Raw genomic sequence first — 23,939 nt, 5'->3', positions numbered from 1 at the left:
CAGGAGACCAGTATGCTGGGGACACACAGTGCTGTGAGCAGGTCTGAGGCTGAGTGTCCCGTGTAAAACCTTCCCCTCCACAGTTCAGAGCAGCCCCTTTGCCCCTTCTTAACATTTAGAAGTTAATACTAATTAACCATGGTTTAAGTTGTGACTAATTTCTCTGCGAAATATCAATTATGTTCTCCATGTCTCCTGCATTTCTGTCCAACTATTCAAAACCTATAATCCAAACTGAGAAAAAAAAACCATAAAATACTGTTTTTCTTAGGATCTCTTTAATTTCCAACCAAAGTAGCTATTTAGCATGAAATGTTTAGACTACCAAATTCTTTCGTGTCCTTTAGCATATGAGGCAACACTAGGATTTTCTTTTGCAAGATTACCTATGGGCTGTCCCGTAAGAACACTTCAGCTTGAGATAAGTGTTACATTGGAAATCTCAGATAAAATAAACTTTGTCCTTGAGGGCAAGAACAGTGTATTGGTCAACACTCTACCTCACCTTCATATTGAGAGCTATATCTTATACACAGTTAGTAGTCAACAGGACTAGAAACTTTATTTTTTATTTTATTTTTTTAAATTATTTATTTGAAAGGCAGAAAGATAAAGGGAGATGGAGGGAGGGAAAGAGGGAGGGATAGTAGGGAGAGGGAGAGGGAGAGATATCTTACTCCTCCTCGTTCACTCCCCAGATGGCCACAACAGCTGGGAATGGGCCAGGTTGAAAGCAGGAGCCCAGAACTCCATCCAGGTCTCCCACATCGTAGCAGGGGCCTAAGCACTTGGGCCATCATCCTATGCCTCCCCAGGCAAATAAGAAGGAATCTGGATCAGAAGTGGAGCTGCCAGGACTTGAACAGGCATTCCCCATTGCAAGTGGCAGTTTAACTTGCTCAGGCACAGTGCTAGTTCCAGTGCTAAACACTATACAATTTTAAATTTCAAATTCTCTTAATTCAGCTACATTTAATTGAATGCTATCTGTAGCCATATATTTATAGTTTATAGCAATGTTTATAGCTAAGTTTAATGGGAATGTTTATCCTAGAAGCTTATCTCTCTGTGTCCAGAAACAAGAACACATAAACATGAAACAAATTGCATTTACTCATCTAGATTCCAGTGTCACATTCTTCTGGTGGGACAGACAATACACTATGGGATGGGGCAAAGAGCTATGAAAACTACAACGGACATCTTTGACCAACACAAATAAGAGACTCAATCATTTTTATAAAATTCACAGGATCTACTGCTATTCTAAAAATATAGATCTGCCTGGGAAATATTTATTTGGACATATGGTATAAGAGAAGTAAACCACTCCTATTTAATTTTCAAATATGAAGGCAGGGGGTATTTTTGTTATTTATCTTCAGACTTACTGGACTTTGACAGGAGAACGTGGTTTTTCTGTGTCCAATTTTTAAATTTTGTGAAGAACTGTTTTAGGGCTTAGAACATTTTGAGCTTTTGTGAACATTCCAAAGAGGGCTTGAATAATACAGGAGTTTATAATGGAGACGGATGAGGCCTGCAAGTGTTTTAATTGTGTTATTCAAATCTTCTCATATTTTGTCTGCTTAATCCATGTTTAAGCAACAGTCACCTACTACAATTATGGACTTGTTGATTTCTGCTTGTAACTATGCTAGTTTTTTTTCCTCTGTATTGCATAGTTCTGTTATATACATCAAGTTTATCTCTAATGATATGTCTAATATGGTATCTCTATTGAACTCAAAAAGTTCAATGAAAATGGAATTTAAAGATAAGATTATTTTGGTGCAAAAGTTTTGAAATTCATGCAAATGAATCTCCAAAAAGTTCATGGCAATGTATAATGTTTCCATAAACTTATTTTAAATTTCATTTTATGGCCGGTGCCGCGGCTCACTAGGCTAATCCTCCGCCTTGCGGCGCCAGCACACCGGGTTCTAGTCCCGGTCGGGGCGCCGGATTCTGTCCTGGTTGCCCCTCTTCCAGGCCAGCTCTCTGCTGTGGCCAGGGAGTGCAGTGGAGGATGGCCCAAGTCCTTGGGCCCTGCACCCCATGGGAGACCAGGAGAAGTACCTGGCTCCTGCCATCAGATCAGCGCGGTGTGCCGGCCACAGTGCGCCGGCCGCGGCGGCCATTGGAGGGTGAACCAACGGCAAAGGAAGACCTTTCTCTCTGTCTCTCTCTCTCTCTCTCACTGTCCACTCTACCTGTCAAAAAAAAAAAAAAAAAAAAAAAAACCTTAAAAAAAAAATTTCATTTTATAACCTTTGTAAGGTACCCTCATGTAATATTTTTCTTTTTCTTTCTTTTTTTTTTTTTTTAATTTTTGACAGGCAGAGTGGACAGTGAGAGAGAGAGACAGAGAGAAAGGTCTTCCTTTTTGCCGTTGGTTCACCCTCCAATGGCCGCCGCTGCAGCCGGCGCACCGCGCTGATCCGATGGCAGGAGCCAGGATCCAGGTGCTTTTCCTGGTCTCCCATGGGGTGCAGGGCCCAAGCACCTGGGCCATCCTCCACTGCACTCCCTGGCCATAGCAGAGAGCTGGCCTGGAAGAGGGGCAACCGGGACAGAATCCGGCGCCCCAACCGGGACTAGAACCCGGTGTGCTGGCGCCGCAAGGTGGAGGATTAGCCTATTGAGCCACGGCGCCGGCTAATATTTTTCTTTATAATAATATTTTTGCCTGAAAGTAAATGTTTTATCTGGAGTGAATCCAGTACTCATCTTTCTTTAATATTTTGCTTAAAACATAGATGGATTTTTAAAAACACAACCTAACAATCTCTAAACTACTGAGTTAGGTACATTGACGTTTATTGCAATCATTGATGTGTTTTCTACTACATTATTTTAAGGTATTTAACCTGATTTTTCTAAGGTTTCTATCCTCCTCCTCCTCCTCCTCCCTCCTCTTTTTTAGATTTATTTGAAAGTCAGAGAGAGAGAGAGAGAGAGAGAGAGAGAGAGAGAGAGAGCGCGGTCTTCCATCCCCTGAATACAAAAGAGAAAGGGAGAGGCAGAGAGAGAGGTTTTCCATCTGCTGGTTCACTCCCCGAATGGCTATATGGGCCGGAGCTGGGCCAATCCGAAGCCAGCAGCCAGGATTCTCTTCCAGGTCTCCCACATAGGTTCAGGGGCCCAAGAATTTGGCCCACCCTCTACTGCATTCCCAGGTGTATTAGCAGGGAGCTGAATTGGAAGTAGAGCAGCTGGGACTCAAACTGGCACCCATATAGGATGCTGGCACTGCAGGCTGTGGCTTTGCCTACTAAGCCACAATGCTGGCCCTACAACCCCTTCTTAATTAATTGAGTTTTCTATATTCTTTTTTACTCCTCTTCTAATTAGAGGTATATTTCCATTCTCATATTTAGTTTTATTCTGAATGTGATGTCTTTTTGTCAGTCCTAGAAAATTCTTAGGTACTCTTGTTTTGGAGTATTGTTTCTTAATTTCTAAGGAATTCCTATGTGAGATAGGCTGGAATCTTTCCATTTTCTTTCCCATGTCTTTTAACTTCCACATTGCACCTTTATCTTACAGTAATGTTCTCTAAATTACCCTGATTTTCACTCTCTCTCTCTCTTTCTCTAATTTATTTAAAATGAGACAGGAAGGGACATTTATTTAAAATGGACAGAGCAAACAGGAGGGAGGAGGAAGAGAGAGAAGGAAAAGAGTTGGTTAGTCGAAGCAAAATCCACACACATCTGGGACCACCATTTAAATTAACTTCTGAGTTTATGTTACTAAACTAAGTGGGTGCTATAAATTGAAACTCCACAGTTGTGATGCATTTAAAATTCTTTTAAAGATATGTTTTTGTATTTGAAAGTCAGAGAGAGAGAGGAGAGAAGGAGAGACACAGAGAGAGATCTTCCATCTGCTGGTTCACTTCCCAAGTGGCCCTAACAGCAGGGCTTAGCCAGACAAAAAAACAGGAGCCAGGAGTTTCTTCTGGGTTTCCCATGTGGGTGGCAGTGCTTGGGCCATCTTCTGCTGCTTTTCCCAGGCTATTAGCAGGGAACTAGATCATAAGTAGAGCAGCTGAGACTCAAACTGGTACCCATATGGGATGCCAGCATTGTAGGCAACAGCTTTACCCACTACGCCACAACATTGGCCCTGGATTTTAGATTTTTAGAGGATTCCTCCCACTCCCCATACCCAAGCCCAGGGCAGATACAACGCCTTAACACTTTCTAGTGACAAAGGAAATATTTTTTCTAGACTTCCTTCAAGAGTCCCTTTATACTGGCTTTATACTGGACTCTGGGTTCCAACTTTCTACTTACAGGGACTCTAGGCCTCCTTTCCAGCACTGAAGTAGCAATGAAAATATAAGCCCTTATTGGGGCCGGCACTGTGGCCCAGCAGGTTAACACCCTGGCCTGAAGCGCCTGCATCCTATATGGGTGCTGGTTCTAGTCCCGGCTGCTTCTCTTCCGATCCAGCTCTCTGCTGTGGCCTGGGAAAGCAGTGGAAGATGCTCCAAGTCCTTGGGCCCCTGCACCCACGTGGGAGACCCAGAAGAAGCTCTTGGCTCCTGGCTTCAGATTGGTGCAGTCTAGCCGTTGCGGCCAGTTGGAGAGTAAACCATCAGATGGAAGACCTGTCTCTCTCTGCCTCTCTTCTCTCTGTGTAACTCTCTGACTTTTGAATAAATAGATTTTTTTTTTTTTTGACAGGCAGAGTGGACAGTGAGAGAGAGAGACAGAGAGAAAGGTCTTCCAGTGCCGTTGGTTCACCCTCCAATGGCCGCCGCGTCTGGCGCACCGCGCTGATCCGGTGGCAGGAGCCAGGAGCCAGGTACTTCTCCTGGTCTCCCATGGGGTGCAGGACCCAAGCACTTGGGCCATCCTCCACTGTACTCCTGGGCCACAGCAGAGAGCTGGCCTGGAAGAGGGGCAACCAGGACAGAATCCGGCGCCCCAACCGGGACTAGAACCGTTGTGCCAGCGCCGCAAGGCAGAGGATTAGCCTAGTGGCGCCGGCTTATGTTTATTTTTTAAATAATAAAGTGGCGCCGGCCGAATAAGTAGAATTGGATCAGTGCGGTGTGCCGGCCGCGGCGGCCATTGGAGGGTGAACCAACGGCAAAGGAATACCTTCTCTCTCTCTCTCTCTCTCTCTCTCTCTCTCTCACTGTCCACTCTGCCTGTCAAAAAAAAAAAAAAAAAAAAAAAGGATATATACTATGTATATTATCTTTTCTCTAGACTCTTGGATTTTGAAGTGTGAGTGTTTTCAAATTCTTAACCAAGGGAGATTTTTCCACCTAGAGGACATTAGCAATGTCTAGAGACAAAACTAGAGTCCCCAACCACAATGAATTATTTTATCCAAAATGGCAACAGCATCAAGATTGAAAAACTCTAACCTAGATCACATTTGACCATTACAACTATCGTAGAAATGCTGGCTTTGGCTCTGGCGTTTCACAAGGACATAGTATAGTCTAGGTATCAACAGAAAGCATCTTGCCTGAAAATTTACTCTAGAATTCCCCAAATGAGACATCTTCCAAAATAATATGTGTAAAAAAGAATACAGCATATTTACATATCTTTTAAAAAATTTATTTGGAAGGCAGATTACATAGTAGGGGAGACAGAGAGAGAGAGAGAGATCTTCCATTCATTACTTCGCTCCCCAGATGGCTGCAATGGAAGCCAGGAGCCTCATCCGGGTCTCCCACATATGTGGTAAGGGCCCAAGCACTTGGGCCATCTTCCGCTGGTTTCCCTGGTGCATTAGCAGGGAACTGGATTGGAAGCTGAGGAGCCAGCCCTCCAACTGGTGCCTGTATGGGATGCCGGTGTTGCAGGCAGTGGCTTTACCCATTATGCCACAGTGCCAGCCCCTCATGTATCTTTTTCTTTTACATCTTTACAGTGCTAACAAACTGCTGTTAGAATTAAGATGTCAAAATTAATCACCAGATAAATCAAAGAAGTTTATAGCTCAAATGAAGAGCATTTAAGATTATCATTTAACAATGAGAAGTTTACATACCTAATGCATATATTTGACTGATTATAACTTCACATTCTGATCAAATATTCACCAATAAATTATTTGCTCTAGCTAGGCAATGTGTCAGGCTGGACACCCTTGCTGAAACTTAAGGACACCATCCTGTGCAACATATCCCACTGAGGGTGTTGCTTCAATTTTTTTCACTCTCTAGAACTGCTTGGGGCTGGCACTGTGGTACAACAGGTAAAGCTGCCACCAGCAACATTGGCATCCCATATAGGTACCAGTTTGAGTTCTGGTTGATCCACTTCTGATCCAGCTCCCTACTAATGACCTGGAAAAAGTAGCAGAGGATGGCCCAGATGCTTGGGTCCCTGCCACCCACGTCCGAGACGTGGAAGCTCCAAGCTCCTGGCTTTGGCTTGGCCTACCCCAGGCTATTGCAGCCATTTAGGGAGTAAATCAGTGGATGGAAGATCTCTGTATCTTTCCTTCTTTCTTTAACTCTGACTTTCAAATAAAAATAAATAAATCCAAAAAAAAAAAAAAAGAACTGTTTGATATGCTTTTGCCACAAAACTAATGGGAGGGCATTTATGGTTTTAATACACTGCATTTCAAGATGAAATAAGGCAGGAATTGAGCTTCAAGCTGTGGAAAAAACTACTGATATTATTATTATTACTATTCAATAATAAGGCATATAACAAGGTACAGAGAATAACGTAATGGATACCCATTTCTTATCAAACGGGTTAAGAAATAGAGCATTACAGATACGGTGGACAACCTTGTGGAACTCTCATTTCCTTCCCTCCCCAGAGGTAAGCACCCTTCTGAATAAGGGGTTTATCACCTTCATGCTTGTTTTTAATTTTCCATTACCTATGCAACCTATAAACAATCTATGGTATTGTTAGGCTTGTTTTCAGACTTACAAAAATGGTATCAAACACCCTTCTTCGCCGGCACCGTGGCTCACTAGACTAATCCTCCGCCATGTGGCGCCGGCACACCGGGTTCTAGTCCCAGTCGGGGCGCTGGATTCTGTCCTGGTTGCCCCTCTTCCAGGCCAGCTCTCTGCTGTGGCCAGGGAGTGCAGTGGAGGATGGCCCAAGTCCTTGGGTCCTGCACCCCATGGGAGACCAGAAGTACCTGGCTCCTGCCATTGGATCAGCGCGGTGTGCCGGCCGCGGCGGCCATTGGAGGGTGAACCAACGGCAAAGGAATACCTTCTCTCTCTCTCTCTCACTGTCTACTCTGCCTGTCAAAAAAAAAAAAAAAAAAAAAAAAAAAAAAAAAAAAAACACCCTTCTTCGACTTGCTTTTTCTAATTGACAATTTCCTGCATTTAATAGCCACAGGACTCAAGAGAAGATGGGTCAAATGGAAGTGCTGAATACATTCAGTTTCTCTGTTGCTACAGAGAAACTCACCTGGTTGGGTTGAATGCCCCCAGCTGCTCCTGTCTAGAGTGGCTGTGTGCTGTTTCCTACTGCACACCAGCGACACCGGTCACTAAGACTCACACTCTCACACCCAGAGACAGGAGCGGCCCTAAAATACCCACAAGCCCCAGCTCCACCACCAGAAGCCCGCTGTTCTGGGGGGTGTCCCTCAGGCCTCTCTGAAGCGGAATATGAGTAGTGAATTCGCCGCAACTGCTTTGACACAGACTTCACTGTGCTCACCTAATGGCTTTTCCAAGAAACCGTAACAGCAGAAACAGAAACCAGATTTGACCAGTCTGTTCAGATATAAAGCGTGACCAGTCTGCTAGAATCCACCACTGGTAAGAAGAGAGCTTTTATTGACTGAGAGAGTGAGTGAGTGAAAATACAGCCCAGGTGTTTCTCTCCCTTCCGTTCCGGAAGGTAAGCAGTGATTGGGTGGGGGGCTAAGGTCCAAACATGAACTGGGCTTTAATAGTTCTTCCAAGGATTCAGAGGTTGCCTCAGAGTGATGCATCAGGCAGATTTAGATCAGGACGGCCCCTGGGGGAGGCAGCTGACACCGCTCCTGCTCTGGTTTCGGCTCCACGGTCACGCCGATGACATTTTACAACAGGCCTGCTCAGCAGCTGCTCTGAGGAGGCGGGCGTGCCGTGCTCCCGAAACTCCAGGGGGATGGACTACAACAGAGGAGGAAGCCCCTCAAAGTTCACTGCTGATCGGGCCCAACAGATAAACAGCAGATCGGCTGCAGGGGATGGGGGAGGTGAACAGTCCAAAAACATCATCAAAGAGGGAAAAACACTTAAGCTTGGGTGGTATTCAGGATACAGATCCAGTCCATAAAGGCTTTTATCCCCAAGGAGAAAAAAAAAAAAAAAACAACTAAGTAATCCTTACTTTGCCTCACAGGCTGGTAGCAAAGACTTAGATTGCTATGCCCAGCAAAACACTTCTGCCCTCAGAGGAGTAGGACCCGAGAAAGAACAAAAGAAATGGGACAAAGAAAGGTGGATGCCAGGTCCCGGGGTTTCTAAAATGTTTCAAGAACCACTCAGAATATGTTTTGATCGGTGGCCGGCCTAACAAGTTAACATGGTGATCAATGATCTGACACAGAATTAAAGACAAAAAGGTTCTGGAGTCACAGAGTTAAGTGGCCAGGGAGTTTTTTACTATTTAATTGAGGGACAACTGTGATCATGAGTGATTACTAGACACAATGACGCTTTCAGTTCAGAGCTGTAAAGCGGGCTGGGTGATTACAGATGGACAGCACCACAGGCCATGATGCAGCCATGACTAATACACACGCTGCAGGGGAATTCAACGACTTAACTGGGAAACATGGCAGATCCTGCGGACATTCTGATGGACCCTGCAAGACTGCTTACTGAATACAAAGTCAACCCATACCTCTGGGTTACTTATTCGCCCAGGCCAGCACTGTATTCACGGCCTTTCCGGTCTCTCCTCACCTGAGGATATCACCGATGGTAATTTCCGGGATGAACTTCTGAAGGTGCTTCACTGTTTCACCAAGAAAACAGGCTTTATACATTTCACTAACTCCGTAGGAAAAATTCTGGAACACCAGTTTAAACAAGCCACTGAAAACAGAGAAAAATATCTTCATGAGAGGAATTAGGAATTACTTATTACTAAAAAAGCACTTTTACAATCATTCGATTTTTCAGTTTTGATGGCATCACAGACATTTGTCAAAGTCAGAAAAATTACTTAATAAAGAATATCAACTTTTGGCCAACGTAAGAAGAAAATTTCATCAAACCAAAAAGGAAACATCTTCCAAAGTCAAATTCCCAAGGAATGCTGGTTTCAAATTGGGATTCTATAAGGTCTACTAACATCTAGTCTTTTTTTTTTTTTTTCAAAGATTGATTTTTATTTATTTGCAAGGCAGAGTAACAGGAAGAAAGGGGGAGAGAGAAAAAGATCTTCCATACAATGATTTACCCCCCACAAATGACCACAATGGCTGGGGGTAGGGCTGAGCCAGGTCAAAGCCAGGAACCTCAAATTCTATCCTGATCTCCCGCATCACTGGCAGAGGCCCAAGTTCTTGGGCGATCTCCTGCTATTTTTCCTGGTGCATTCGCAGGTAGTTAGATTGGAAGTAGAACAGTGGGGGCTTGTAGTAGGATGCCAGTGTTGCAGGCAGGGGCCTGACCTGCCATTCCAGAATGCTGCCCCCACCACGGTCTTTCTTAATGCGAATATTACATGTTTTCAGCATATGTAAAAGACATTAACAGACCTTCACATCTGCAGAGTCTATGTATGCACGTATGAATGTAAAGAGGTATTTTTTACAGGCTCCACTCTAAACCCTCTGCTTTGGAATCTAGGAAGGGTGAAATATAAGCTAAGTATAGCTTTTAAAGGTTTCTAGTGACTTTGATATGGAACTCTCCAGAGATAAACAGCAGAAAAAAGACCAAACAAAATACCTCACTAAGTTATTTCTTACCATAGTGAAGATCCTACACTGGAGGTCAACACAATAGTACATACAAACGAAACAATCCCAAAGGAAACAATCTTGGTCACTGTCAAATTCTCTAATCTTTTACAAAATGACAGTGATTGGCTGGAAATAATCTTATCAAAGCAAGACACCTACTTTTAAAAGAAAATCTTTTGTTTGCAAATTTCATATTCTTTTTATTTTCCTTTCCTTAACAGAGAAGGTTAGCACTGTGGTCAAATTTGGATTGCCAGATGTATGAATGGCTTTTACATTCTTATTTTTTTCTTTTTAAAGATTTATTGATTTGAAAGGCAGAGATACAGAGAAAGAAGAAGAGAAAGAATCTTCCATCCGCTGGTTCACTCCCCAAATGGCCACAATGGCCAGGGCTGGGCATGCCAAAACCAGGAGCAAGGAGCTTCTGCTGGGTCTCCTATGTGGGTGCAGGGGCCCAGCACTTGGGCCATCTTTTGCTGCTTTCCCAGGCCATCAGCAGAGAGCTAGATCATAAGTGGAGCAGCCAGGACTTGAACTGGCACCCACTGGGGATGCTGGCACTGCAGGTGAAAGCTTAACCTTCTATGCCACAGTGCCAGCCCATATTTTCTTTTTTAATTTTACTGATTTATTTTTACTTATTTAGAAAGGAGAGAGGGACAGAGATTAGAGAGAGACAGAGACAGAGAGTGATATTCCATCATGGTTGACTCCCTAAATGCCTGCAACAGCTTGGGCTGAGCCAGGCTGAAGCTAGGAACCCAGAATTCAATACAGGTCTTCCACGTGGGAAGCATGGATCCATCATCTGCTGCCTTCCAAGGTGCGTCTTAGCAGGAAGTTGGAAGTGGAAGCAGAGATAGACTCAAACCAGACACTCTGATATGGGATGTGGCAATTTTGACCACTGCTCCAAACACCAAGCTACTTCATCTTCTTTTTCACCAAGATATCATGCTAGCTCCTCATAATTTTCTGGAGGTTAAAATGTTACATTTACTCCACAAAGACCTTCATTTGGATGAATAGGAAATTCAATATGCAAACAACAAACACGAAGATTTCCACAAGAAATAGACTATGAAGACAGATTTTCCACATTAGAAACATAAGTTACGTAGATGATTTTTAAAGAGAATAAAGTTGTTACCTATTGATAATTATATCCATAACATCTCTGGCATTGAAATCAAAGGGTCTATAACCTTCCCGTTTAAAGGCAAGAATTGCATTAGGTCCTAGCCAAATGCTGCCGTCCATCCTTGGTGTGAAGTGGACTCCTAGGAAAGGAAACCGGCTATCTGGCACCTACGGATTTAATACAGCAAAGAACTGTTAGCCCTATTTAGCACACCATCTTACTACAGATGCAAACATTCAGCTGGTAACATAAAAACTGTCTTCCCATGTGTTTAATTTGCACTGTGAGCTGTGCTCACATATATATTACTATTTTTAAAAGATTTATTTATTTATTTGAAATGCAGAGTTACAGTGGGGCAGATGGGGAGAGAGAGAGAGAGAGAGAGAGAGAGAGAGAGAGGTAGGTCTTCCATCCGCTGGTTCAGCCGCCAGATGGCCGCAATGGCCAGAGCTGTGCCGATCTGGAGCCAGGAGCTTCCTCCGGGTCTCCCACATGGGTGCAGGGGCCCAAGGACTTGAGCCATCTTCTACTGCTTTCCCAGGCCATAGCAGAGAGCTGGATCAGAAGTGGAATAGCTGGGACTTGAACCAGTGCCTATATTGGATGCCAACACTGCGGGCAGCAGCTTTACCCATTAAACCACAGCACTGGCCCCCATATACATCACCATTAACCTGCTTTGAGTTAGAAATGCCAGCCAGGAAACACTGACGCTATTGGCACTGGAGCACTCTGTCCTACCTACTCATCTTGCTTGGTAACGAGAAAAGAGATGAACTGTGCTACTTCGGGTTATTTTCTCTCTCCCACATTGAGGATGGCTGTGACTGGCAAGCAAAAGCAAAGCTGCCAGGAAAAAAGAACGAAAAGAGAAAGCAAGAAAACACGCACATGCATAGCAGAGGCGTCTGCAAAGGGGAATGCATTCAATCCAGGCAGATGAATGTTTAGGCAAAGTCAAAAACATCAATTGGCTGAAGGCTGGCAACTTCATCTGGTTCAGCTAATGTATTTAAGGGGTTCATTCATTTTTAGGGTAGTTTCAGGCAGAAGAATAAACTGTTCCTGTAAAATGCCTCTGTCTTCTTCCTCCTGAAACCATGTGGCAGCCATGTCCCTGTTCTGCGCCTCTAGTGAACCGAGAAATATGGTGTCCAAGCCCAGTACTCTTGCAACTGCACCCTAACCAGGGAGGAGGAGAATCCTGACGGCACTGCTCACGTCCACATGTACGCTCATGGATTCTGGAGATGCGTATTACTTGCAGGTAGCTCATTACACTTCAACGACCCTGACATCAGAATACAGCGTTAGGGATCGACCTGCAGAGACGAGATGAAATGCCTGCACAAACAGACTTCTGAAATCTCCCTTCAGTTCAGGGGAAAATATTTTTCATTCCTTTTATGGCCACAACTCGAAAAGAGTGAGAAGACAGACGTATTACCTACCGGATAAATGTTCCCTTTTACAAGATAGCATTTTTCTGGCTTCAGCAGCAGATAATCTCCCCGGAATGGTACAATTCGAGGATCAGGATTGCAGCCACTTAACTCGGAAATGCGGTCTGAGTAAAGCCCCGCACATGTCACAACATACTGACTCCGAACTTCCTCTCCCTGGTGCAAAACAGAAGTGCAATTTGTAGAAAGCAGAGAGGAGCAGAATGCACCAAGAAGGGGACAAGAGATGACAGGAAAGAAAATGAAGGTAGAGAAACAGGTTTCTCTTCTAAAAGAGGATATTCAACATGGGTATGTATCAGCAAAAAAATAGTTCTCCAGTATTTATAGTTTAGAGACAACAATGGCTGACCTTGGGCACTGTGGCACAGTGGGTTAAGCCACTGCTTGTATTGCCCATATGAACAATGGTTCCAGTTCTGGCTGCTCTGCTTCTAATCCAGCTCCCTGCTTTTGCGCCTGGGAGAGCAGCAGAGGATGGCTCAAGTCCTTGGGCCCCTGCCACCCATGTGGAAGACCTGGATGGAGTTCCAGGCTCCTGCCTTCTGCCTGGTCTAGCCCCAGCCAATGTGATCATTTCAGGAGTGAACCAGCAGATGAAGATAATCTCTCTCTCTCCCCCTTCCTTCCTCCCTCCCTCTCTGGATAACTCTGCCTTTCTAAATAAACAAATAAATCTTTTTAAAAAATAATGGTTGAGGGGCTGGTGCTGTGGCATAGCCACACCTGCAGTGCCGGCATCCCATGTGGGCTACGGTTTGAGTCCTGGCTGCTCCACTTCCAATTCAGCTCTCTGCTATGGCCTGGGAAAGCAGTGGAAAGCAGTGAAAGATGGCCCAAGTGCTTGGACCCCTGCACCCACGTGGGAAAAGACCCGGAAGAAGCTCCACACTCCTGGCTTCAGATTGGCCCAGCTCTGGCCACTGTGGCCATCTGGGTAGTGAACCAGGGGAAGACCTCTCTCTCTCTCTCTCTCTCTCTCTCTGCTTTTCAAATAAAAAAAATAAATCTTTTAAAAAAATGTTTGACCCTTGCAAGGATAATTAACAAACAACCCACGTGGGACAGGTATTTGGTGTAGCAGTTAAGACAACACTTAGAACACCAGCTTCCCTTATTGGAGTACCTAGGTTTGAGTCCCAGTTCCACTCTTGATTCCAGCTTCCTGCCAATGTGCACTCCGGGAGGCAGCAGGTGATGGCTCAGGTAGTTGAGTCCCTGCCATATGGGAGACCTGGATTGAGTTTCTGGCTTCCAGCTTCAGGAAGCCTGGCTAGCCTAGCTATTATAGACTTTTAGGAAGTGAACTAGTGGATGGAACTTCTCTATCTGTCTCTGTCTCTCTGCCTTTCAAATAAATAAGTAAACATGCTATGCTTACATGCACACACAAACCTGTTTTACAGTAGAGAGCTTCATCATTTGTTGCATGAAGAAGCAAATGTCATTTAGATGGCCGCCACCAATTTGGCATCCTTTGTGCTTTGGACAGCATCTCCTGTCCTGAGTAATTACCTTATTACTCTTGAGTTATTTCACACTAGTCAATCCTGCTCAGTACCAACTGCAACCAGGCCCCCAAGCTATCTTTTATTTCTGATCAATATTTACTTTGCAAGCTGAGGTTACTTTAGCAGCTTCATCCATTCAATTCGCACCCCCAAAAAGAGCACACACTACTGTCAGGGTTTGTTTTAGTGGTCAGGAGACTATTAATCTTAGGCCATTGTAATTTCCCACACATTTTTTTTTTAAAGTTGAATAACCTAGTCAAGTTTATTATTATCCTGATTTAAAAAAAAAAAATTCACAAATAGAATGTGACTTTCCAAAGAAATCTATCCAATGTCTGTGATCACAACTAGATTTTATCCTAATCGATAAAAAATGGTTAGACAAGCACGTAGTATCAAGAGTCTTCAACACAGTGGATTCCATTTTGTTAAGAACAAAAAAATAGAAAATAAGTAGTATTTAGTTTTCTTAGCTCTCCATAGTATATGTTATATAAAATTAAAGTTTTGCTTCCAAAAATATGTTTCCATGTGGTTGGGTGGTGTCCAGGGCCAGAAACACCAAAGACAGGAGATGTTTAACCACAGAAGTGTCATTTTTCATAAAAACTAAAAAATATCCTTCAAGGTCTAAAGTCTTCTGCTAGGCATTTTAGTGCTACAAAGTCATTTTTAAATTAAATGTGGAATAAAAGCTACAAAAAGTATCCCACACATTTCTATGGCTATTAAGGGCACATTTTTAGCTTCACTCTACCAGGTTTAGATAATTTCATCACTATTCACCACCATAATTTAATTCCCATCTCTCTACTTATAAACAACCAATAATTCCTTGTTCCTGGTAACTTCTTGTTCTTAGATTGTTTACTTCCTTTTTTAAAGATTTCTTTCTTTATTTGAAAGGCAGAGTTATGAAGAGGAAGAGGGATGGGGAGAGAAAGAGAGAGATCTTCTACCCACTGGTTTACTCCCTAAATGGCTGCAATGGCTGGGACTGGGTCAGGTCAAAGTTAGGATCCAGGAGCTGCATTCAGGTCTCCCACAAGGGTACAAAGGCTCAAGCACTTGGGCCATCCTCTGTTGTTTTCCCAGGCCATTAGCAGGGAACTAGATCAGAAGTGGAGCAGTCAGGACTTGAACCAGCACCCATGTGGGATGCTGGAGATGCAGGTGGTAGCTTAAGACACTGTGCCACAATGCCGGCCACCGGATTGTCTTTTTTTTTTTTTTTAAGATTTAATTTATTTATTTGACAGGTAGAGTTACAGTGAGAGAGAGACAGAGAGAAAGGTCTTCCCTCTGTTGGTTCACTCCCCAAATGGCTGCAATGGCCGGAGCTGCACCAATCCGATCCAGAAGCCAGGTGCCTCTTCCCGTTCTCCCATGTGGGTACAGGGGCCCAAGCACTTGGGCCATCTTCTACTGCTATCCCAGGCCACAGCAGAGAGCTGGACCGGAAAAGGAGCAACTGGGACTAGAACCAGTGCCCATATGGGATGCTGGCGTTGCAGGTGGAGGATTAACCTAGTGCGCCACAGCGCTGGTCCCCCGATTATCTTCTAAGCCAACCTATTTCTGAAGCCTTGGAATTCTCACCTCACCACAACACTCTCTTTCCAGCCCTCACTGATTCAGCCTTGTTCTGCTGTGCTGTATTTTCAACTCTAAATGCATTTGATTTTTGCTCTTGCCAGAAAGTGAAGCTCCTTTTCAGGGGTTACTACAAGTCGCATTTTTCAGAAAACCAGATGAAACTTCTTTACAGTGAATTAAAATGAAAATTAGCTAGACTAAGCCATATAGTTTTAAGACCCTTTAAGTCAAAAGGGCTGTGTCAGCAACAACAAACACTGCCCTGTTCTAATATCGTTCTAGTGCATCCAGAGTTTTATACTAAAAGCACAAGACATATTTTTATGTGATTTAAATGCACTGTTCCTACTTAAAAGGTCAGTAGTCCTTTTTGTTCTCAGAACACAAGATGTGGTAGAAAGGCCTACCATAAATGTAAAGATATGAGCTGAATTTGCAGAGCGGCACTAGCATGCAATAGCCTAATTACTCTCTTTTTTAAAAGTTTTCAAGAAAGAAATTAAAACCAGCACAAGTGTCTGAAATAATTTTGTGTCATACATAAAACAATAATTAAATCCAGCAACATATGAATTTCACTTTCAAATGGAAAGTTAGATAAACATTGAATAATCAATCATAAATTTATTTATCTGAAAGGCAGAGAACAAAGAGAGAGAAAGAGAGAGAGAGAGAGAGAGAGAGAGAGAGACATACAGATCTCATATCTGCTGGTTTACTCCCCAAATGCCCGCAACAGCTGAGGTTGGACTAAGATGAAGCCAGGAGCTGAGAACTCAACCTGTGTCTCCCGTGTTGGTGGCAGGGACTCAACTACTTTGAGGCATCACCTACTGCCTTCCAGGGTATGTTTTCACAGGAAGCTGGAATCGGGAGCAGAGTCAGGACTCAAATCCAGATATTCTGACACGGGATGCAGGAGCTCCAAGCAGTGTTTCAACTGATAGGACAAACACCATCCCTAATCCTAAATTTCTTCTTAAACAGTGCATCTCTTTTGTTCTTTAATGAGTGAAAAAGATGTTTTTCCCATATTCAATGTACAAATGTGCAACTTCTCCCCTAAAAGTTAATTTTTAAAAATTCCTTTCTTTCCATTCATATAAAAGCACAGATGGTCAACTTGGTAAGTGAACCCAAAATTCTGAATTTGAACCCCAAAATTATACTATAAAGAAAATAACAAAATTGTCTAAACAAAATGACAAAAGCATAAACAACTACAATAACTGGGCGAAATAAATATCCACTGGTATCTCACTGGTCCTGTTATACATTCCATCACATGACATAGCATACTCTAGTGAAAATGTCCTGCACATGGGGGCAGGCACAAAAACAGCCTGCTATTCTTTCTTTGAATTGAAACTCTGGTTGCTCTGCCACTTAGATCACATGACCCAGCAGGTCTGATGACAACTGAAGTGTCTGTGGCAGGTGGCAAAGTCTCCAGGGCTGCTGGCAGGCTTCTACAGGTCAATCACAGCACAGAACTTGAAAGTGTCGGAGGAAACGTGAAACCAGCCTCAGCAGCATCTTCCTTTTGAGAAAGTGATTCTGTTTCTGAACGCACATCTGACCGCAGATCACCAAGCCACCATTTGAATGACCCATTATATTAACTTGGTCACTGTCTGACTCATCAAACCATAAAACTGGGTAAGTACAGCAATATTCTGTCATCAGGAAGAAGGACAAATATATTAGGGTTATACAGGTCCTCTGCAGGCACAACACTGCAGGGGCAAGTGGTTCAAATTCCTATAAGCCCTACTCCCGCTAAATTGCCTCTTTCTCCTGTACCTGATTCTGGCCCTATGACCAGTTGACCAAGGAAGACAAAATATAGGGCCAGTCTGCCTTTGGGTCTACACAACATTCGCAAAGCACTTTGACAGTGTAAGGCTGTGGCACTGGAGCCCTACTTTGGAGCGGCCCTGAAAAAGTGTGGTGAAGCGCAATCTCTGCAGTGGGCAGAACTTTGAACATAACACCCGGTTATCTATCTTCCCTAGAAGTAGAGAGGACCAGAGTATGGATCTACACCAGAAGTATGGATCTATGCCAGAAGTATGGATCTACACCAGAAGTATGGATCTACGCCAGAAGTATGGATCTGTACTTCTTCATGTTCAGTAACTAATGGATTACCTAGATAGTCAGGAAAAGGAGCTGTGGAAAAAAGATCTGTGAACATAGCACTCCGAACAGCACAGATGTAAAGATATTTGGGTACCATAGGAATGCTTATGGAAGAGTAATCTTGACTGTGCCAGATTACAACAATCAGCAGACCTGCTCTTTCCCCAGGGAGCCCTGTCCTTACTGATGGCTTTATAAACTGCACAGTTAGTGGGAAGAATAGTCTCTTCAATAAATAGTGCCTGGAAAGCTGGATATTTACATGTAATTGAATGAAATTGGAACTTGACCTTAAACTACTTATAAAAATTGACTTGAAAGACTTAAATCTAAGACCTAAAACTATAAAACTCCTAGAAGAAAACATAGGGGAGAAGCTTGACATTGGTCTTAACCATGACTTCTTGGACAGGACATCAAAAGCACAAGCAACAAAAGCAAAATGAAACAAATTGGACTATATTGAACTAAAATGTTCCTGAACAACAAAGGAAACAATTGACAGGGTAAAAAGGCAACCTAAATAATGGGAGAAAATATTTGCAAGCTATATATCTGGTAAGAGGTTAATATCCAAAATATATAAAGAACTCATACAACTAATTGGCAAAAACAAAACAAAACTTAAATGATCTGATTTTAAAATGGGCAGAGGATTGGAATAGATTTTTTTTCAAAGACATCCAAATAGCCAATAGGTAAGGGAAAAGGTGTTCACATAATTAATCATCAATGAGGTGCAAATCAAAACCACAACGAGAAAGCATCTCGCGCCTCTTAGAATGGCTAAGATCAAAGACAAATGATAACAAGCACTGGTGACGACGTAGGATGCACTGCTGGCAGGAATGTGAACTGGTACAGCCATCAGTGAGAAACAGAAAATTAAAAATAGAACTACCATATGATCTAACAATCCCACTTCTGGGTATCTATCCCCACAAATCATAATCAGTATCTCAAAGAGATAGCTGGTCTCCTAGGTTCAATGCAGCACTATTCACAAAAGCCAAGAGATGAAAACAATCTAAGTGTCCAACAACATGAATAAAGAAAATGTGGTATATGTGCACAATGTAATATTACTCAACTATAGAAAAAGAAGGAAATTCTGCCATTTGTGAGAAAACAGATGAACTTGGAAGATGTCACGCTAAGTATAAATAAGCCAGACAGTGACAGACAAACACTGTATGGTCTTACTTTATATGTGAAATATAAAGAAAGCTGAATCCATAAAAATAGAGAGTAGGATAGTGGTTGCTAGGAACTAAGAGAATGGGGTGGCAGAAATGGGAGAGATACAGCTCAAAGGATACAGGTGTTCAGCTATATTCTGATTAAGTCCTGGGCATCTAACATATAACAATGGTGACTACAGTTAATAACATTGTATTGTATACTTGAATTTGCTAAGAGAGCACCCACCAAAAAAGCTCCTAACTATGAAGTGATGGATATGTGAACTAACCTGATCATTGTATGGTAATCATTTCACAGTATATTCATGTATCCAACTATGACATTATACTTGTACATCTTAAATATGTAGAACTTTGTCAATTATTACTCCATAAAGCTGGAAAGAAATAGTTACAGCAGCAAAGACGGAGAGAAGATGCATGAGCTGAGCAATGGACTCACTCACCAAGGCTGGATCTGTCCACAGCCACTGAGAGCTCGATCTGCAGACAGCAGAGAACAGCACAGCCATAGGCACATCCCCAGGACCACTTCCAGCACAGAAAAGCAGGAGCACTTAGTTCTCACTGGAATGGACAATCGATTTGCCTTTCTTGCCCACAAAGCTTGTGCAAAAACTACCACCTGTAAACTCACAGGATGCTTTCCTTACCATCCCAGTATCTTACACAGAAGCGTTACTTCTCTTACTTCTCATTAATGAACTTATTTTGCAGCAAATGAAGAGAAGAAATAAAGCGCACGCTTACAGAATTTCCTGATGACCATTTTCCCTATCATCCTGTAGTCACTGGGTGACAGAAAGTAGAATGGGTTTTTGAAGGCTGAATAACAACACTAGCTAGCTGGCAACACCTTGAAAGGTTGGGCAATGTCCTCCAAGGATGCTATCTGTGCTATAAATCAATGAATGTATCTACATTATATATAATGCATATAATTATACATAATATTGTTTCTCCCATAGCCAGGAATCACATGACTGGAAATTAAGAGGTAAGAATGGGAGTAGCTCCTCACTATTACCCCAGGGACACATGAGCAAGGTTTTTGCTTTCACTCCCTATACCTTGGTGCTCTGATGATGTGTAGGTCTTAGTTCCCTATGGGAAAACACTTTCATTGGAGAATCAGCAATGGTTCCATTAAACTGGAAGTTGATACTGGCATACTTGGCCACTCCAGGCTTCTTAGGCCAGTGAATCAAAAGGCAGAGGGAATTGCTGGGTTGAATGGGAAATTTGTCCTGGCTCTTAAGGGGAAACACAGTTGCTACTACACAGAGAGCTTGAGATGATAAAGGAGTACTTCTGGAATACACTCCAGGGGCAGCTCTATTCTATGTACTGTTTTAAGAGTTACCAGGAATTACCACAACCTTAAATAGGCAGGACAGCTAATGGCACACATACTTCAGGAATGAAAATCTGGGTTACTCTACCAGACTGGGAACCATGACCAGCTGAGATACTTGCCAAACGGAAGGAAAACAAGGAATGGGTAGTGGAAGAAGGAAATTATCTATCAGCTGTGACCTTATGACTAATTACAGAATATTGTAGTTATGAGGATCTTTTATTTACTTTGAAGTAAAATGTCTCTGTCTATAGATTATTCCATTCTTTCTGTGTCCCATTGTTAAGGACTGAATTGTGTTCCCTCAAATCCACACACTGAAGCCTGACTTCCTAAAATGAGTTGGAGACATGACTGTTAGGGAGGTAACTAAGGCTACAGGAGGTCATAAGGGAGGCCCCTAATCTAATGGGACTGGGGTCCTTACACACAGAGGAAAAGACACTCAAGATCACTCTGCATACGCACAGAGAAGAGGACGTGGGAGGACTTGGTAAGAAGACGGCCATTTACAAGCCAGTTAGAGAGGCCCCGGCAGACAGCACCCTGACCTTGACTTCCAGCATACGGGACTGGGGGAAAAGAAGGAAAGAGAGATTTCTGTTGTTCAGGTCACTCAGTTTTGGTGGCATTCTGTATGGCAGCTTGGGAAGAGTAGGACAGCCCTCCCTGCCATCCCCCCATTATCAGACAGAAGGTTTCTCCCCATCAATACCACTAGCATTTGGGGCTGGACACATCTGGGTTTTAGAGGTCTGTTTCCCACACTGAAGGATGTTGAGCAGCAACCTTGGCCTTTACCCACCAGATGCTAGAACACTGTTCCTCTCCCTCTCCCTCTCCCCCTCCCCCTCTATCTCCCCAAGCTGTGTCAAGCAAAAATGTCTCCTGGGGAGCAAAATCGCCTCCAGGTGAGAACTACTAATCTAACACAAGATGCATAAACAGAGGCTAACCTTGTACTGCAGTACTAAAGTTCCAGGATCTCACAGGAGGAGTACGGCTCAGCTAGAAAAGAATGCACACCACCCAAAGATGGATAGAGTGAACTTCCCTGAGGGCTAGTTACACCCTGTTGGGTGGAAGCACAGTTTTACTACTGTCTTTATTCTGAAGCTAACTATGGCAGTGAAGCGTGCATATGAATGCCTGGGTAACAAGGGGTGGGTCTGTACTGTGTCAACTGGGTTAAGCTGGAACGATGCTTGACAACTCGCTCCTCCGTATAGTTCCATCTTGAAGTACACCGAGTCAGGCACTGCCTAAGATGTGGCAGGCAGAAGGAAAGCAGTGGTCACTATTGTTTAAAGGTCATCCCCATCCAGTGTGGTCCAATGTAGAAACAGGCTGACACCCACTGCCACGGCCCAGTGAACCCCAGATCTCTTTCCAACTCTGTTTTCCAACTACTGATCCTTAAGACCTGCCCCAGTTTGCTGCCTGGGTGCAGACCCAGAGGCAAGAGCACCCTCAGAGCTCTGAGAGGGTTCCCTTTTGCAGCCCATCAACCCTCACACCCAGCAGCTGGACACGTGGAGGTACCATCTGGGATGCAGAGTCCCATCCGGATCTCTGCTTACCCAGATCCTTTCACAACTGCATGAGGCCTGATTCCCACCAGGAATCCTAGAATACTCAGGAATGACTCTGCTCCCGGAACTGGACCCTGACGCTGCCATAGACAAGGCAATCCACGCTTCTCTGTCTTTCTGTGATTCTTGTTTGACACTGTGTGAGAAAGAAGAAAAGCAGCTCATCTCCCTCTGCACAATCTGCACACCCCCTCAAAGTTTTCTCGTTAGTAAGTAAGTTAACCCAGACCGGGAAGCAGAGCAATAAAATACCTCTCAGTTTTGCCTTAAGAGTAACCATTCCAAGTGTTTATTATGCTTTTCTGTGTGTGCCATTTTATGAAGACATTCCAAAGCCAAAACTCTTCTTAGAATAAAAGTTGTTAAATATCTCTAAAAGAATTTCTCTTGGGGTTACTGTTACATTAGACCAATTTCATTCAATGGCTTAAAATACAGCACCGTGTGAGGTGGGCTTTTGGAACAATGGTTAAGACATCTCTTGGGATGACTGAAACCCGTATCAGAAAGCCTGGGGTTGAGTCTCAGCTCTGTTTTCAGTTCCAGCTTCTGGCTAATGTGCACCTTGGAAGAGAGCAGCTGATGGCCCAGGTACTTGTGTTCCTACCACCCATGTAGGAGACCTAGACTAAGTTCAAGGCTCCTGGCTTCAGCCTAGCCTAGCCTAGCCCAGCCCTGGCTGTTACAGGCATTTGGAGAATGAATTAGGAACAGTGTGTCTGTGCCTGTCTCTCTTTTTTTAAATAAATAAATATATATATATTTTAAAGACAACACTTTGGATTAATTCAACTTTTTACTAAAGGGGAAGGGAAAAAACAGAAAGTAGTTTGGCTTAAGGAATTTTACCTTTGTATTCTTTATAACAATTGGATATTTCATCCCTGAAAAAAAAAGAATTTGTAAAAGACTTATTTTTAGCAAAAGAAGATCAATATTATTGGAAATATTATATTAGTAACAAATGTAAATGAATTTCTTCTATCATAACCACACTTGCAACCTACTTTTCATTCTGAAGTGTTTTACCAAGTAATAAGACTAAACTAGTCCACATTTGACAGTCTTGAAAATTCTGGCATGTTTTTTAGCTCATTCTATTTTAATTTGTTTAATCTGTGCTTATAAACCGTTCCCCATCTGAGCTCCAACACAGTGCCAACTTTTCCTTGAATGACAGTCCTAGAAATCATGTATACAACGGATCATGATAAATCAGTAGGTATTTTCCCACAAGCTACAGTTATTACAGAAGAAGTTGTGTCGTCCAAGTGTTGCTGACCTGATTCCTTGCAGGTTCTCTGTTGCTGAGAGAAGCAAGGTTATCACCACCCAAAAACTTCCAATATTAAACCAACTGTCTATCAGATTAATTTCCACTCGGATACATGGGATCTCAGTCTTTTAGTGTATATGCACAGCAAATAAGATTACATCTACCTCTACTGTAAATTAGATTCATTATGCTGCCTATAGACAACAGCCTTAATTACTTCACAATTGGTTCATCTTCTTAAAATTTACAAGGCCGAGGAGAACGGCCTCGATCGTCTTTAAAACCTGCCTAGGAAGAAAGAACATGGCACTACTTTTTTTTCTCCTTCAGATTTCCCAGTAGCAAATAGAAGCCTTTCAAACCTTTCATCTGATTTAAAAAAAATATTCACACCCTCAAAACAAAATAAACTCTAAGTGCTGTGTAAAACAGGAGTGGGGGTGTTCAGAATGGCTGAATCGTGTTATGAACACGGGATGCCTTTCTGAAACATGGGTGTGCCCAAGAATCATCCAAAGTTTTATTCCAGGACCAGTGCTGTGGCACAGCAGGCTCAGCTGACCTGGGATACCAGCATTCCTTATTGGAGCTCCAGCTCAAGTCCTGGCTGCTCCACTTCTGATCCAGCTCCCTACTAATACACCTGGGAAAGCAGCAGATGATGGCCCAAGCACTTAGAGCCCTGCCACCCACGAGACCCAGATGGAGTTCTAGGCTCCTGGCATAAGC

The 23,939-nt window shown here is 43.2% G+C and overlaps 1 protein-coding gene across 5 annotated transcripts in view; it reads right to left on the bottom strand.

Annotated features, from left to right (window-relative positions):
• The window catches only part of L2HGDH (L-2-hydroxyglutarate dehydrogenase), a 56,411-nt gene that overhangs the window by 3,615 nt on the left and 28,857 nt on the right, over positions 1–23,939 (bottom strand). For 4 of the 5 annotated variants that reach the window (XM_002718232.5, XM_070053677.1, XM_070053679.1 and 1 more), the window contains 4 exons: positions 22,784–22,818; positions 12,520–12,687; positions 11,075–11,232; positions 8,915–9,046 (listed from right to left, as the gene is read on the bottom strand). In XM_002718232.5, the coding sequence (XP_002718278.2) occupies positions 8,915–9,046; positions 11,075–11,232; positions 12,520–12,687; positions 22,784–22,818 (493 nt within the window). The remainder of the gene's footprint in view (positions 1–8,914; positions 9,047–11,074; positions 11,233–12,519; positions 12,688–22,783; positions 22,819–23,939) is intronic. The other variant, XM_070053676.1, reaches the window with a different exon arrangement.

Source organism: Oryctolagus cuniculus, chromosome 12 (assembly GCF_964237555.1).
Source record: "Oryctolagus cuniculus chromosome 12, mOryCun1.1, whole genome shotgun sequence".
Lineage (NCBI taxonomy): Eukaryota > Metazoa > Chordata > Mammalia > Lagomorpha > Leporidae > Oryctolagus > Oryctolagus cuniculus.
Note: the sequence above shows the minus strand (reverse complement) of the source record. Positions and strands in the feature narration are given on the sequence as shown.